The 16,689-nt window shown below is 45.7% G+C and overlaps 1 protein-coding gene across 1 annotated transcript; it reads left to right on the forward strand.

The window, feature by feature from the left end:
* The first annotated feature begins 1,876 nt into the window (after positions 1–1,876).
* LOC129735239 (homeobox protein HMX2-like) lies at positions 1,877–5,056 on the forward strand. Its single transcript, XM_055700727.1, has 2 exons — positions 1,877–2,164; positions 2,789–5,056. Exons 1-2 carry the CDS (start codon positions 1,948–1,950, stop codon positions 3,376–3,378), a joined length of 807 nt encoding a protein of 268 aa, XP_055556702.1. The 5' UTR covers positions 1,877–1,947; the 3' UTR covers positions 3,379–5,056.
* The last annotated feature ends 11,633 nt before the right edge of the window (positions 5,057–16,689 follow it).

Raw genomic sequence — 16,689 nt, forward strand, 5'->3', positions numbered from 1 at the left:
CTTTGCAGCAAGAACAGATGTGAGCACCTGGGACACGCCTCATTCACGGACAGCGGGAAGGGAGGCCAAGACAGGATTGCGGGGGCAAAGACCGACCTACCTGGCATCCAAGTCCCCCATGCTCCAAGTTTTACCAGCTCACGGGGAATTTCTTTTTATCTTTCCAGCTGCTTCTGCATTTTTTTACCACTGTTCCCCATCCTTTTCCTTGGCCTATCACTCTCTCTTGAGGGGACACTTCCCTCTGTCAGAACCACCAGCTTGTACTGGAGATTGCAAGACAAATGCAACAAGTTGGGCATTTGGCCAATAATCGTGTTGATGGAAGACGGACTTGTTAGGTTGGTTTTTTATTTTCTTCTTCTTTTTTTTCCTCCTGGTAGAAAATGTACAGCTCTCCAGCAGACGGCTTCATTAAAATCTGAGTGCATTTATAAAGTGAAACAACTTTTCAAGAAAAAGAGCTGAAACCCACTCTCTCAAGTACCAGTGCGTTAAAGATTCACACGGCCCAAAGCCTTAAGATGCCTTGATTTTAGCTCACGGAATCTCTGCCATCACAATATTTAAGAGACTGTCAGCACTTCTATTATCAACTCTTTTCCAAGGGCTTCTCGCTTGCCCTCAGCAGTTTTTGTGGCGGAAACCTCGAGATTCGGACTAAAGGCCTCTTAAAATCCAGTTGGAAACATTTCCCTGGCTTTACAGGGGGCCTCAAGGGGGGGCGAGGGCTCCCCCCCGCCATCCCCAGCTGGTGGCAGCTCTGAAGTCGATGGATGCCCTGCCCAGGGGTAGCGTAAACGGTTTTTAAAACGTTGCAGCGCTGGGAGGTGGTGGGAAGCCAAAGTTCTCCAGATAGAACAGAAACACACCGATCCCTCCCCAAGTCCCACAGAACAGGCGAGCACTTCTCCATCCTCCAAAAAGCATACCCTGGGCGTACTGACACAGGCACACTGGCCAGCACTTTCTCACCGTTCCTGTCCCAAATGCGGGATCTCATACAACTTTTAGCTCATGAAAACCACAGAAGGGTTCTGCAGACGCTTTGGGAGTTTGGGTGTGGATTTCGGGGTGGCCTGACACCACGGGGCTCCTCGGGAGTAAAGGGGATCCCTGTCTCTCCTGGGGAACTCTGCACACTTGGCCTGAGGGCCTGCCAGCAGAAGGACCGCCGGGATGGGACTCAGGCTGTATGAATTACTCTTCACCAGGGCCCCCCACCCCCTTACAACGGCATCGATAATCTACAGCAAATGCCCTCAGCAGACTGCCTGGTGTCGTACCAGGTGCTGTACAAACACGCAGGAAGGGTTTTGCCGGCTCCCGGCCTCCCCTTTCCCTCCTGCCTGCTCTTACTGCCATCACTGCTTTTCCTTGTTGCACTCCGCCCCATTCCCCTGCTCTCATTTGCAGTCTTCTCCCTCCATCCTTCTTCACTTCAGAGATCTCCGTCCTGCCACCCCACCTCCTCCTCGCCTTCCCCGTGGGCTCTCCTGCGCCTGGCTCTGCCTTTCCTCTGCCGCCTGGCAGCCAAGGGCCTGGGCAGGAGGGCAGCCAGCCCTGCCTTGCCCCTGCTGCCCAGGGCACCCTTTCGGGGCGCATCTCATCGGCAGTGAGGAAAGGAGCACCACGGCACACACACACCCCCCCTCCTTCCCCATCCCTTCCTCCCCGCTTCCCTCCAGCTCCTGCTCCTTTTCCTTCTTCTCTGCCTCTCTTCCCTGCCACCTCCCCTCCCTCTGTCCCTCCCTCCCCTGCACCGCTCCCCCTGTCCTCAGTCCTTTGGCTCCCTCTAGCTCCATCCCCTCCCTCCGCCGCCCCGACCCCTCCTCCCTCCCCCCGACCCATCCTTCCCTCCGCCCCGGCTGCCGCTGCCGCCCGCCCGCCCCAGTCAGTCCTGCGGCGCAGCACGGCGCGGCGCGGCTCGGCTCGGCTCGGCGCGCCATGGTGCAGCTCGGGAGCGGCCGCCGACCCCCACCGCCGGCCCCGGCCGCGCCGCCCGCGTTCAGCATCGACAGCATCCTGCAGCCCGGCCCCCGCCGTCCACCCCGGGAGCAGGGCAGAGCCCGCGGCGCGCTGCCGGAGGAGGCGGAGGAGGAGGAGGAGGAGGAGGAAGAGGGGCCTGCGGAGCAAGACCCCAGTAAAGGCTCCAGCAACTCGGGTACAGAGCCGGCAGCCCGCCCCAGGCTGTCTCGCACGTCGGGTCGCAACCCGGCTCCCACCCAGACAGCGGCCCCGGCCCGGCCCCCGGCGGGGGTCTGCCCCGGCCCCCCCAGCGCCGCCGGGCCGGGCCCGCACACACGCAGACACTCACACGCACACGCAGTCACGCACACGCACACGCAGCCAAGCACACTTGCCCACAGGCGCACGCAGCCGCGCCGCTCACGCAGCCGGAGGAGGGACCGAGGCTCCGCGGCCGGGCGGGAGCAACTGCCACCGGCACACGCACACGCACCAACCTGCTTCCAGGGGATTTTCCAGGGTGTTTTACCCTCCTCCAGGCCTCCTTGGCAGTTTGTGCGTGTCCAGGAGCCCCTGGCTTCTCTGTCATACAGCTGGCAGAGACATTCCCTTAGATTCTTATTGGAAGCTGCTCACCCTTCTCTTCCCCTCTGGAGGGTGGGGGGGCCGTGGCCAGCTCTCGGCAACTCCCTCCCCATCCTAGCCCCCCCTCCCTCCCCGGCTTCGGCCCCTCTCCCCAGCGCTTCGCCGGGCCGTGCGTGCATGCGGGGCGGGGGCGCGGGCGGCGGCGGGGGGCTGATGCTGTGCTTTGCCCCTGCAGGCAGCGCGCCCCGCCGGCTCCGGGCCGAGGGGACGAGCCGTGGCTTCCGCACGGAGCCCGAGAGCGGCGGAGGCGGCGCGGGCTCCCCACTCCCCGCCGAGGGGCTGCGCGGCACCCGGCAGCCGCCGCCGCGGGAGGCCGGTGGCTGCGGCGGGGAAAGCGGCAGGTCGCCGGCGGCGGGCGGCAGGAAGAAAACGAGGACCATCTTCTCCAAGAGCCAGGTCTTCCAGCTGGAGTCCACCTTTGACGTGAAGCGCTACCTGAGCAGCGCCGAGCGGGCCGGGCTGGCCGCCGCGCTGCACCTCACCGAGACCCAGGTGAAGATCTGGTTCCAGAACCGCCGCAACAAGCTCAAGAGACAGATGTCGACGGAGCCCGAGGGCCCGGGGCCGGCGGAGCCTCCCGGGGAGCCGCCGCCGCCCCCCGCCGCGGCGGCTCTCGCCTTCCCGGCCCTTTACAAGGACAGCACCCTGCTCAGCCGCTGCTTGCTGCCGCTGCCCTTCCCCCTGCTCTACCCGGGCAGCGCCATCCCCTACCTCTGCCTCCCCGGGCCGGGCAAACACTTCAGCCTGGTGGACGGGGACGTATAGCCTCTCCCCCCGGCCCCCGACCTTCCTCTCGCCGGGGGCTGCCCCGATGTTATTTATGCCCCCGCCGTGTCGGTGGGGTGTCCACCTTCTCCACGGCCGGCGGCAGCCGCCCCCCGGCCCACGAAGGGGCCGCCCGGGCTCCCTCCACGCGTGTCCGTGGGCCGCCGACACGTTGTTAAAGCTCGAAATGGCGCTGCCAGCCCGCCCTCGCTCTTGCAGCGCTTTTTCTCTGGTCAGGACCGAGGAAATAACAGGAAGCCACCAAAGAAACGGGGATGTGTTCTGCCTCCCTCTCTCCAAATTATCCCGTGCCCGTATTTCAGGGGGAGCCGATGCTCTGCCTCAACCCACAGGGACTGTGTCCCCGCGTCTGCCCCAGCGCCGTGGCCGTCGCGGTACGGTGATCCGAGTCCCTTTCAATAGAGTTTGCTAAAAGCGAAGGCCGCGATGCGCTCCTCTGTCTCAAACGCTCCACCTCTAGTGTCCCTCAGATTACCCTTTCCCCATCTTTGACACTATCGAAATGTAGACACCTTTCCTCAGATCTGGTTCTTAAACGGTGGCTTCTCTGACTACTATTTTTTTTTTTTTTGTCTCTCCCGAAAAATACCCGAGCTCTCTCACACTTTTTGTGCTAACTGGTTCTCAAAATGCAGCTCGTCTGATGTTTTTGCAGAGCAAGACAAGCTGTCTCTCATACTTCTTGTGCTAACCCCGCCCCCCGAAATCTCGTGGGACAATTTTATCTGCTAGATCCTAGAGTAAAGAAGTGTTGTTTTTTTCTTTCTTTCTTTTCTTTCTTTTTTTTTTTTTTTCAAATTTCTTTTTTTGTTGCCTCCCAACCCGCGCTCTCCCGGATTTCCAAACGCTTTTGTCGTCCTCTGATTTTCAAGTTCCACACGCTTTATACTCAAAGGTTGGAAATAAACCTATTCAGAAGGTGACATGCATGCCTTTTCACTACGGTTACTACTAGGCAGTATCAAACGAAAGGTATTTCCTAGAGTGCATCGACGGTTTTTAGTTTAAAAATAAAGGTTAAAAACACAATCATGGCATTACGAAATTCCCCCGTGGGTGCGAAAACGGGCAGCTTCTCGACTTTCCCAGTGGGAACAAAAGCGATAGGCGACGCGGCTGGATGAGAAGGGGTTTGCTTTCCTTGTCGTGCTCTTCTGCCGTTTGCCTTCCCGTGGGCGATGGGCAGGGGCGGGCAGCGACCCTGCGGGCAGGGGCGTGGGCCGGCCCGCCGGGGGGAGCGGGCAAGCGGTAGCCCCGCGGCTCACAAGCCGCCTCCGCCGAGCGCTGCGCGGCCGGGGAAAGCGCTGCGGCTGCGGGCTGGGGAGCGGGGCCGGGGCGGTCCCTGCGCCTGCCGAGCGCTGGGAAGCGGCTGGCAGAGGCTGCCTGGAGTTTTCTCACGGTTGCGATGATCTGGGAGCGTCGTTTGACCTCGCCTTTCGCTTTTTAATCGGTCTCGAATCAGTGTCAAGGAGCAAGAGGGGTCCCACGGGACGCACCTCGCTCCGGACAAGGATAAACGCTGCCGAGGCGGCTGCAGGGGCGGTGCGACGGAGCGAGGGGGACCCGCCGGCTACGCTTCGCAGCTCTGGTTTCCCCAAACTGCAGGTCCCGGGAAGATGCAGGAGGCGAATTAACGGTTTGGGTCGCGCCACCGACCCTTCTTTTCTGATCTGACTTTATGGTGAAAGTTAAATTCAGATCCTCTGAGTCCACGAGTTGCTCCGTGGCTACAAACATTGGAGACGCATATAAGCGACGATGACCCGATTCCCAATTGTTCGCGTTTGCCTGTTTTTTATAATTGATCATCTATATGGGAACCTGCCTTTGGTTGCTATTTCTAATATTTCCAACGTCCATACACCCTTCCCTGATTACTGCCACGAGATTAATCAATACCGATATGGGCAAATCCGGCTTTTTCCAAACCCTTACCAATGGAAGTTTGATTAGATGCAGCAGCTACGCGCTAAGGTCCATTTCCTTAGGACACGGAGCTAGATTCATCTAAAACTACCCTTCCACATAACTGCAGCATCAGATGTCTGCGTTGTGAAAGATAAGTATATAAAAAGTCGCTATTCAGCAATTAATCTACTTTTTTCATCGCAATTATCAAACTATTTCCAGTCTTATTCTTCTCTCTGTTTTATAGAATTGTTTCTGGAATTGTAGAGGCAACTGAAGGAAAAGACAGACCCAGAAACCAAGGAGAGTTATTTTAGCATAAAACCAGCAGCAGGACATGCCCTGCGTGCCGCAGCTCCGGTGCGGGGTCCGGGTCGGCAGCTTGCTGCTCACCCGCGCCCCAGCCACGGTCCTGGTCCTGGGGGTTAATGTTGCCTTCGATGAGCGCCTGGCACACCTGGGGAGCTGGGGAAAGGAAATAACCATCCCGAAGTATTCGTTCACCATCAAGATAGAACTGTTGGTTTCGAGATCATTGGCCAAAACTATTAACCAAACTTGCTAGTCGGTGTAACACAGCCAGCGGCAAGGTGGCTTTCTCTGAAGAAAACCAAGTTCACAATGTATCAGGATTCCCAGCTGAGCAGTCAATGCTGATCACACTGAATATTTCTGACGTTTCTTTTAGAGTTTTAAACAACTGCATTTGCAATTATAAATCACTCCTTACTACGAGAGATCGCTACCAGCCACCATACAGCAGGAGATTAGTACTGGCTAACCTATTGATGGGATACTTTAAAAACCAAAACAAGCTGCAACAAAACTAAACAAAAAAACCTCTGTAAGAGCTTGCAAACAGTTTGAGAAGTAAAAATAATAACAACAAACAACGCCCAATCCAAAACCCAAACAGTGCTAGGACTGATTAGTTGCTGGAACTGAGATTTAAGAACGTGCTGTTAAGTTTTGACACGATGAAAAGAGATAGTGCAGCTGGGTGAGAAGCAGGTGGAAGACACGTTGTGCTTCCATATTGAAGGCATTCTCTATTAAAAGCTCATATACAGTGCTGCAGTTTGGTGTTTTTCTTGGTTGTGGTTTTTTATTTTTTTTTATTATTATTTTTTTTATTAGAAGAATATCTAGAGGCCCTACCCGTGCTGGGAGATCCCTTGTGTTAGGCATGGCACATATGTAATTACAGGCTGCCCCAGAATACTCCATAAAATGAAGAGAAAAGAAAGATATGGCTAAGACCTGACCCCCGAACCTTCCAAAAGAAAGATCATAATCAAACACAATCTTTCTCAACAAGAAAATGTATTTGAAAAGCAGTTGGATACATACATAAATGCATTGGATACATACATAAATGCATTGCTCATGAAACAGTATGATACAAGGGCTTGCAAAAGCCACCCCATCTCTCTCTCCTCCACCTCTTTGCAAAAGCCCCACATGGCTGATCCTCAGTGCAGCAGCTCCAGGAAACCTGATTTTCATCTCACCTGTGATGTAAAATTCCCTGGGATTAGGATGATCAATAACATTGCTGCATGTGGCAGCTTTTCTTGTTCAAGAGAAAGACGAGAATTAGAAGATCCAATTATTTCTGCTGGAGAGCAAACCTTCTCACTTGTCTGCTTTGCTGGAAAGTTTTGCAAAACTTCCCTAGGACTGGTTTCTTCCTGGAGTCTCCTGATCAGGAGGCTGAACCAGGCACTTGCTACTGTTTTGTTTTGTTCTTTTCTAATCACTGTGTACATAAACATATTTATGGATAAGCACAAGGATGTTGAGCTACCTCTTCTTGTCAACTCCTCTATTTGGACTCCTGCTCCTAATCAGGCTGGTGCTTGCCTCCACAAGGTGAGGGAAGGTAAAGTATGGACTATATAGAGAAAAGTTACTTGGCCTAGCTCTTCAGCCTTGCCAGGGATTGATATAGAGTACAGAAATTCTCCTGCTTCTTCTCCTCTGCTCCTGGATCTGCTAAGTTTTTCTTTCTTATTTGCTTAACCTGAAATGGTAGCTTGTCTTTCCTTTCCTTTTAAGGAAATAATTGAATTTACTACAGCTTTTGTATGTTCATAAGCAGAAGTAGGGCTTCATCTGCCGAAAGGAAGGCTTGCAGCATTACCCCAAAATGTGGTAATCTTTCATGTTCTGCAAGGAAGCCACCACAGATTTACATTACTGGAATTAGGCAAAGAAAGAAGAGTCACAGCCTTACCTCTCAGGGGAGAGTCACTTGAACCTAGGTAAGATTAATCAGATTTAAGGAAAAGAGGAATTCATCTCAGCATCATGGAAAAGGCACAATATTGATCACCCAAAAAAGTCATGAACAAGAGAAAATAAATTTGGAGGGAGACACAGTAAAAGTGCTTTCTACTCACCTTCTGCACAGCAGAGGTCCAACTGCACTTTTTTCTTGAAAGCCAGTAGTCTCTCTTCTCTACCTCTTTGTGTGAATGCATGCAATGGGCTTATTTTGCAGGTTAAACATGGGCTGGGCCTGATTCTGCTTTCCCTTACAAACATGTGGTTAGAAGGCAAAGATGTGACCTCTAGAATATGTCTGATTTAGAGCTGAATTTGTCAGACTGAGTCCTTGAGATCTTTTTCTTTTTAAAGTATGTGAAGTGGCAATGTCCTCATGATGTGAAACAGTAACCACATTGAAAAAAATGAGATAAGAATTTACTGGAGAGGTTTGTAAAAGGGTGAAACTCATTGCTCCATGCACCTACATTTGCCTCAACACTGTTGTTGAATACACTCTTACATCATGAGATGTCATTGCCAACCAGTTCACCTGTCACTTTAAAGATCATTCATAAATTGCTTAAAACAAAAACCTGGGATCTGTCTATTGCTAACAATAAAGGCCGCCAAACAGTACAGTAACAGGAATATTTATCTGGTGTCCCGTTCTGTGTTGGTCTGGGAAATGCTCTGCTCCCAAACATAGGAAGTCTTATGTTTCAGAGAAGAATTTAACTCCAGAGAAGAAAGGGTGTTCTGGAATGGGAAATGATGATTGCAATATAATCAGTGCACAGAGGGGACAATCATACTTGTCTCTTTTCTGCTTTCAACAGATCAATTACACTGCTACTGGTCTTCATATAAAATCCAACAGACACCAGAAAACATTACCAGACATTCCAAGAAAAATGAAACATAAAGGAATGTCCAGTGTGAAACAGCACAACATTCCAGGCTATATAATCTAAATCAAGTTATTTTGCACAAAAGGCAATGAAGAATATACAAGCAGAAAAAGTCTGCAGGATAGAAAACCCTGTAAGCTAGAAGGTACAAAGCAGGAGACGAACATGCAGACATGCCTGAAGGGGCTCTAGAGGGCCAGAGCATGGCAGTGGGTAACAGATCTTCAAGTAAGATTTTGTGCCCATCTGTGAGCCCTTTAGGACCTAGTGGACAAGGGAGGCTGCTCTTACAAGCAGCTATGTGGTCAGAAAGTTAAGAGCCATATCTGGAGCTAGCAACCCAATATATCAGGTACAAATCACGAGTCTACCAGGATGATTGGGTGTTGTGTCAAACCAGAGTGGATGGGTGGGCTTGAGGACAAAGGCAGTGGCAAAGCTTTGTGTAAAGACCTTGTTGCACAGACCCACATCTGGATTTTGGTTCTCCACAGTCTGTGGCAGTCATATGTGTCCTTTGGGACAGTGATGTCTGAGTTGATCTGATCAGAGCAGAAGCCAACCTAGTTTGCTCAAAGCTTTTTCATATTTTTTTTTGTGAATCGTTATACAGGAAGAAATGACACCTTATTAAGCAACAGATACTTTCCCACAGTTTTGTTTTTGTCATTAATTTCACACTCAGATTTACAGAGGTCAGAAGTATGACCTTTATAAAGGATGTATCCATATGACAGAAAGGCTGGGGAAGTTCTTCATGGTCTTCTTCTAACCCGGATTTAAGTTATTAAACCAACATGACTCTTCTCAAGTAGGGATGGCGTCCTAGCAATTGATGAAAATCAGCACTTTATTTAATTCGGATAGGCTTTCATCCTAGCTCTTCTTCCCAAATCTGATGGATCCAGCTCTCCATTTCTTTTAACAGCCAGCTATAGGGCAGCCACAAGAAACTCTGCTCAGCCTGCAGATTTTCTCTAGGAGCATTTCAGTTTTATTTGTGAACACCAATGAGAAAAGCAAAGCTACACACACAGCCAGCACAACTGGAAAGTCTGGTGTAAACTCTAGTTCTTTCTGAGCATCATGAATGGAATATTTTACTGAAAACCAATCCCTATATGCAGTTAAATTGTCTTTCTAAAGTAACACCAATACTCGAATTGGAAAGGAGATTTGGCTACCACTTAACCATAGTTCTCTGAGTTTCAGACCTCTGGGAGATGTAGATCAATATACCTATGTAAAGGCTGTACTCACTATGAAATATCTACTTCCTTAGGTTACTCCTGGGAACAGAAACATTCCTTGTTTCTCATTTTTGTAAATAACCAACAATTTTAGACCTATTTTGCAAATAAATAGCTGGGACCCATGGACAAATGCCTTTTATTCTTTCCTTAGGGTTGCAGTATCTACTGAATCTTTCACTGTCTGTCACTGAGTTGTAGAGAATCCTTTGTGTGAACAGATAAAGATCTGAACATCCTCATGCTCTTTCATGCAGACTGAGATCTATAATATCTTTACACTGATTCCTAGTTAGCAGCTGAATAAATAACTGATACTCATGTATTTTCAGATGTATTTGTATGTGTTTTAGCCCATAATGGAACACTGAAAAATGTTAAATGGTTAAAAAAGATTTATTTATAGCAGACTCTAACGTTTTGTACATGTAGGATTGTTTGACAACTTCTCTGATGCATGCAGTGACATAACTATCTCTCTGCCGTTTTGTACAACACAAGTGAACAATTCTGGAGCTGTTATGGCACATTACTGTGTAATTTCAGTGTTTGCTTAGAGAGTCATTAATGTGAAATTATAGATGCAAAGAATTCTAATTACTCTGTAGGAAATGTTATGTGGTAGGATGCGCATGTGTTTTTAAAAGGGCCTGTAATTTGTGGATTTGTAACTAAATATCTGCATTCAATTTCCATTATTAGATAATTACTTCACATATGTGTCTGCTTCCCCAGACTCCTAAACCTGACTTTTTAATGGATAAACGGCACTAGTTTGTATATCCTTGTGTCAACAAGCTTTTAATAACCATGTAGTAAAAATTGTAAAATTTGGCTCCAGGTAAAATAGATGAAAAGATAGCAGATAAATCAAAATTAATAAAGAAGTATGCTTAGCACTGTGAACTTACAGATTGCATCATGAAATCTGTGAAAAAGTACATGGAAAATAAAGTTATATATTCAGAATAAGGAGCTCACAGAACGAAAACCATATCAAGCAACAACTGTTTCCTAATGTTTCCATGGTGTTTCGCTTGATTACTTTTATCCAAAAAGAATAACTGTTTTCTTGAAAAGAGGATTTCTGATTCAGAAATGCAAAATAGCTTGAAAATGACTATTAAGGCTAACAACTCATTATTAAGACAAAAGCCACATTTAATGAAATCTCCCAATAAAGAAACTTGATCTCAGTCATTTGCATGTTTCAGGAGAGAGAGAATCTATAAGCATTGCTATCAGAAGTAGCAGATGGCTGATACAGTTAGGGCATCAGTCCCCTTTGCCATGTCATTGGACTTTGGTCCAAATCAATGGGGAAATGTCCCTAATATGTCTATTTGTCCCTTTATTGTATAATCTTTTGCCCTGGGTCAGATGCCAGGATCAATGAATTCTCATGTTTTCTGTTGAATTCACTGACTTCATATTACAAAAGGGGCTACTTAGGGTGGTGACAGTAGTAGCAGGGGACTGCACTTGATGAACTAAAGGCGCCTTTTACCGTTAAGTCTGGCCAGGGATTACTGTAAGCAAACACCAAGAAACATTGTAAGTGAAAGTAGTTTGGGGAGAGGCTCTGGGAACTTCTGAAAGGTATGCATTTTTAAGCATATGGCTTTTCACTCTGAAGGCGTGTTTTGGCAAAGCGCTATTGTCACACTTGATTAGATTACTCTAACCCTCACAGATCTGCTTGGAAAATGAGTAACACATCTAGCAAACCCATGGGCATATGATACCAAAGTCAAGTGGCTTGGAAAGAGTGTCTTTTGATCGTCTTTTTTTGAAAGAGTGCTCCTCTCAATGAAAATAGTAGGAAAACCATTACATCACTGAAGGCAAGACCTGAGATGAGTCATATATCAGGGTCTTAGAAATGGCTAAAGAAAAAAGCTCTTGCATGTTGTGAAAGGCTATGAGTGCTAATTTTCCACTGCTGTTTTTGCTTTCTGCTACACAGCCCTGAGGAATATACTGTTTTATATTCTAAGATTGTTTTATATGCTCAGATTATTCCAAGGTCTTTTTTATGAACATGCAAGAAATCATAGTGAAATGTCAGATTCACAAATCGAACACAACGCTTTCCGAATATGAATGAAATGAAGGAGCAGAGGCTTATCTTCAACACTTTGTAGGTCAAGTCTTTTTCCAGTGTCACACAACATCAAATTTGCAAAAATTAATATTAACACAGTAATAGATAGGTTTGCAAAATGGGGTTGACTCTCATTCCTAACTAGAATATATATTGCTTTTGGCTTTGTTTGAGAGTATGTACATTCCAGTTCAGTTTTTAATAAAATTAATACTTGCACCTGGCACCACCATTTTCTAGTGGTGGTGGAACAGATCTATAATTGCAATTATTCTCCTCCTGGGTGATTTAGTTCAACTCCCTGCATCATACAGGATATTCCCCTACATTATTCCTACTACTTACCTAATCTATTATTGAATAGTTCTGGTGATGGTGCCTCAATTACCTCCATTACCTCTCTCCCAATGCTTAACTGCTCTGTCTGATATGATTCCCTCCTGCCCTGCAATGAATGGCTTGGATAGTACGACATGTAGTTTTAGGCTATATTCCTTGGTATGATCACTTTCATATTGTTTGAAACTTCCACTTAGGAGAGGTTTACAGCGTCACCAGGACTCCTGTAATCTCTTCAAAACTGGGATCCCGTCCAATCCTTCTGCCATTGATGTGGCTTTCTTTTAGCCTTTCTTGAAGTATTTATCATGTGTATTCTCCTTTGTGTTCTTAGCAAATGCATAGACCCAAAAAGTTCATAGTACAGTGAAGTAGTACCTAAGCTGGTGATGTGCAATCAAAGTTTACAAAAGTTTGCTTATATGCCCTTTTCTTCATATTTCGGTGACACAATACACTGCAATACAATGTCAATTTTCTGTATTATTTTTATTCAGAGCCAATGCTTTAATATGCTGTTTGACTTTATTTATAAACGAATCCTTTTATCTACCCACCTATCCACCTATCTGTCTGTCTGTCAATATATCTATCTCACTTCCACTTCCACTCTGCAATCTAACCACAGCATATCGATAACACCACATATTTTGCTCACAGAAGCAGATCTATGGCTCCTACTCTTATTTTCAAGTAAGCAGCACCTCTCTCAAGAGCATTTGCCAGTGACCCCACTGCCCTAAATATTATGTCCAAGGGAAAATGGTAAAGAAGAAATATAATTTATTATGTATTTAGCATAGCGAAATGGGACCTATCTTGGCTATGATCTTAAGGCTGACACATGCAAGTGCGTCACACACCAGTGATGATGCTGATGGTGTGGTTAGAGATCCTTTGTTGAGTAAACTCATGTAACTTGAGACCTACTCCAGCTTTCTCACTGTGTGTGTGCTGGAGAACAGAGTCCAGCTAGGGAGAGCCTGGATGTCACCAAATACAGATAAGCAAAATAGAAACATCTTCTGTCAGTGAAGATTTCTATGGTTACATGTGTAATCTCTATTACATCTGCATGTAACACATGCATGAGCATTTTGCTTGTGCATCTTTGTTATCTGTGAACAGATGGGAATGGCTGGAAAAGTAGCATAATTCCTTAGGGCAGAAGGTGAAAGACGTGAAGGGAACATATATACCATGAGGGCTGGTTGATCTCCAGGAAAGGTGTAGTGTGGACTCAGGTTTGTGCTGAATTCCTTATATCACCGCTGTGGGAGAAATGGGCTGTCAAATGTAAAACGTATAATTGTTCGCTGCTCTAGTAGGTTTTCAGAGCTTGGTGGTGGCATCCTCCCAACACTGTTGCTTCTGACCAGCTTCTAACTGTCCCTGCCAGGACATGAGGATGCTTTAGTGGCTATTTGGTCTTAAATAATATATCTTGCCTTGCTATGCATTTGGTAGGTAATACTGACCAATGGACGAAAATACTGAAGAGAGGACGATTACAGCAGAGGAATAACTAGCCAAGCTGTTCAGGGTGGTGTGGGTGATCTGTGACAGGGTGAGGATGAGACCCTAGGCCTACAGAAATCTGATATTCCCGTGGGTGAAAGGCAATCTCCATGGCTGTCATAACTAGAATCTAAGTCCATGTTTTCATTTAATTATTTTCCCTCAGACTGGAATACTGGCTGTAGATCTGGTAAGAAATTTTTCAGCAAAATATTTCTTTAATTTTAAATGCTGATTGATTGGAGACCCATCATGGGGAAAGGAAGTATTTAGCTGGAATACTTGGCTCTTGGGCATTCTGGAAAGACTGCAAAATCATCAGAGTTTTCAGATGTATCATTTTCAGTATGACAAGTGCTAACTTTATGATTCAAAATAATGTTTTTTTTTTTCTTCCCTAAGAGAGGAAAAAGAATTACAGATCAACTGAATAAATTTTCAAATGTCTGAAGTAGAAATGAAATATAGACAAAGTAGAGAAACTGATTTTCAAGTATTTGTAGTTTTTTTCCTCCATTTTTTGACAGCTTTATATGGAATAGAAACATTTTAAAAATCACAATAGTTGTGGGGCTATAAAATTATTTCATTAACAGATTAAAAAATCAGTAAGTATCAGAGAGGAGCAAAATTCAGATTCTTCTGAGTATTTTTCACTAATTTCACCATTCAAAGCTGTGTTTGATTCTTGGATCTAAAGCTGGCTTTTTGTTATGTTAGAGGCCAAGCCAACCCGAAGTCATGCTTTAGACTCTGAAGACACCTGGATATCCACATAATGCAGACCCCCCAGCCCTATTCTGTTGCACAAGTCAATGCATACAGACTGTTCAAACAGTATTTCCAATGACAGTATGGTGAAATCAATATTGGTATTAATTATATTTTGGAAGTACTCCATGGATTAGTTCAGAAGCAATGAGTTGAGAAGGAGTGCAACTTTACATGTACATGTGTAACAAATGGAGTCTGAGGTGACCAGCAAGAATTAGCTCTGAATAGCCCACCTTTGTGCACTTTGACAGACTTCCACGATCGCTCTCTGGAGCATGAAATAAAAGTCTGCAGTGTGACTGCAACTCTGCTAACAGTGTGCATGTTTCACCACACTTTCTTTATCATTCCATGAAAATAGTGAGAAATCATGCCCTTTTCCACAACTTGTACTACCCTGTTGAAGAAGTAGCACACACTCATTTTTTATAAATCGTTGAGGTAATGCACTCTTGAGAACTTGGAATATAGAAACTGAGCCAGGCAGAAGAGGACACACTCCTGCGGAAGAGATTGAAGCTTGTTTCAAAATGTTTTGGAATCTCTAAAATCCAAAGGTTGAGTACCATCTAAGTTCAGTTTCTAAATCCTGAAAAGACAGCACATTGCTGTTGGAAAGCAGATTCCCTTAATAGTTAAGGGATCAATCCTGCAAGGTCTCCATATGGAAAACTCTTGTTGGAGTTATTCTGACAAAAATCTTCCAGAACTGGGACCCCACTTGCCTATAAAGCAAAATAAGACATACCAACAACATGAAAAGTTTCTCTCAACAGTGAAGTGGTGATTATACCAGGAACCAAGGAAATAATTGGGTCCTGAAAAAGAAGTCAGAAATTCACTTTTTTTGTTGGCTTTGTAGGAATGGAAAGAGAATCCAAAGCAGGGAAAGGGAACAGTGTAATTACAGAATTTGGAGAATAAAGATTCAGTGAATGTTACCAGTCTGCAGAATTGTCAGTGACCTTTGCTTCTTCTTAGATTAAAATGTGTTTAATTTAGATTATAACCTTTGTATTGAATATTACCAGTGGTGAGATTCTGGTTTTAAATGACTGTGATCAAAATGACTTCATTAAACCACCATCAGAATGGATCTTTGAACAGAAAGTGTGGAGCAGGTCAAGCTGGCTGAAAATGTGTGGATTAAAGTGGATCTCATCTCAGTGTAGTGGGTGACCACTTGTGATCAGGTGCAAGAATATTAAGCTGTGGTAACTTTAGTTAAGCCAGTGTGCCTGTTCCTGAGTTATGGCAGAAGGATTCACATGGGAGTCTGGACTTGCAGAGGACTCAAACAATTTCTTCAGGCTTCATGAACAAACGTCAGAGCTATGAACTAGATCCTGTGTAAATGACTAAGCTTTACCTATAGCTTAGAAACTTTGTGACAATAGTTACAGATAATTTGGTGTCTATAATGTAATGTGATTTACTAAGGAACTCTTGATTTAACATCTTTTGTGATTTGATATGGCTGTATACTTTTAAGATTTCTGCTGAAGGAAGGACCAACACAAAAATTTAAGACAGTTGTTCATGCTTACCTGCTCGTCCTTCAGGCAAACTATTCATGTAATCTGCCCCTAGACTCAGAGCTAATTTTTGGTGTAGAAAAGAGACCTTAAAGGTAACTTCATTGTCTGTCTGAGGACTTTCTGGTGAAAGAAGAAGACGTGGTTTGACTTTGTCCTTCAACATCCCCCACCTCTTTGAAGTCTGAACTCAATAGAAAAGCAGTTATTCTTGAGACTTCTTTAAGTAACAGTTGGAGAAATGGTCCTTGGTCACTTTTTGACTTATGCCAATGAGGGCACACAGTTGACTAACACAGGTCCAGTTCTGCATCGGACTTGTCTATGTCCAAAAATCTAGTTCTATGAAAATATGTCTGATAAGATTCCTAGCTGAACCTTGCATTTTCTCAATTTATTCATAATTCAGCCAAGGAATACACATATGCATTTCTACAATTTATTCTTATAAAAGCATTCAGTAAGTACTTACAGGGAAGAAAACCCTGCTGAGCTAGTTAATAATTATTTTGAGAGAGAAAAAAAAAAAGAGAGCTAAACTATAATTATAACCTTGTTGATAATGTATGTAGGAATCTTTCTTAATCCAGGCTAATCTTGTTCCATGTTCTTACCTAATATAAAAATCTGAACAATTTTTGACAAGATCCAAAGTTTTGTCAGTTGTTAAGAATTAATTGAAA

Source organism: Falco cherrug, chromosome 1 (genome assembly GCF_023634085.1).
Source record: "Falco cherrug isolate bFalChe1 chromosome 1, bFalChe1.pri, whole genome shotgun sequence".
Lineage (NCBI taxonomy): Eukaryota > Metazoa > Chordata > Aves > Falconiformes > Falconidae > Falco > Falco cherrug.

Bases quoted from the DNA above. Each gene is read 5' to 3' on its own strand.
- LOC129735239 (XM_055700727.1), top strand. From the start codon at position 1,948: ATGGTGCAGCTCGGGAGCGGCCGCCGACCCCCACCGCCGGCCCCGGCC. The intron at 2,165-2,788 runs GTACAGAGCCGG...TTGCCCCTGCAG, and splicing joins TAAAGGCTCCAGCAACTCGG to GCAGCGCGCCCCGCCGGCTC.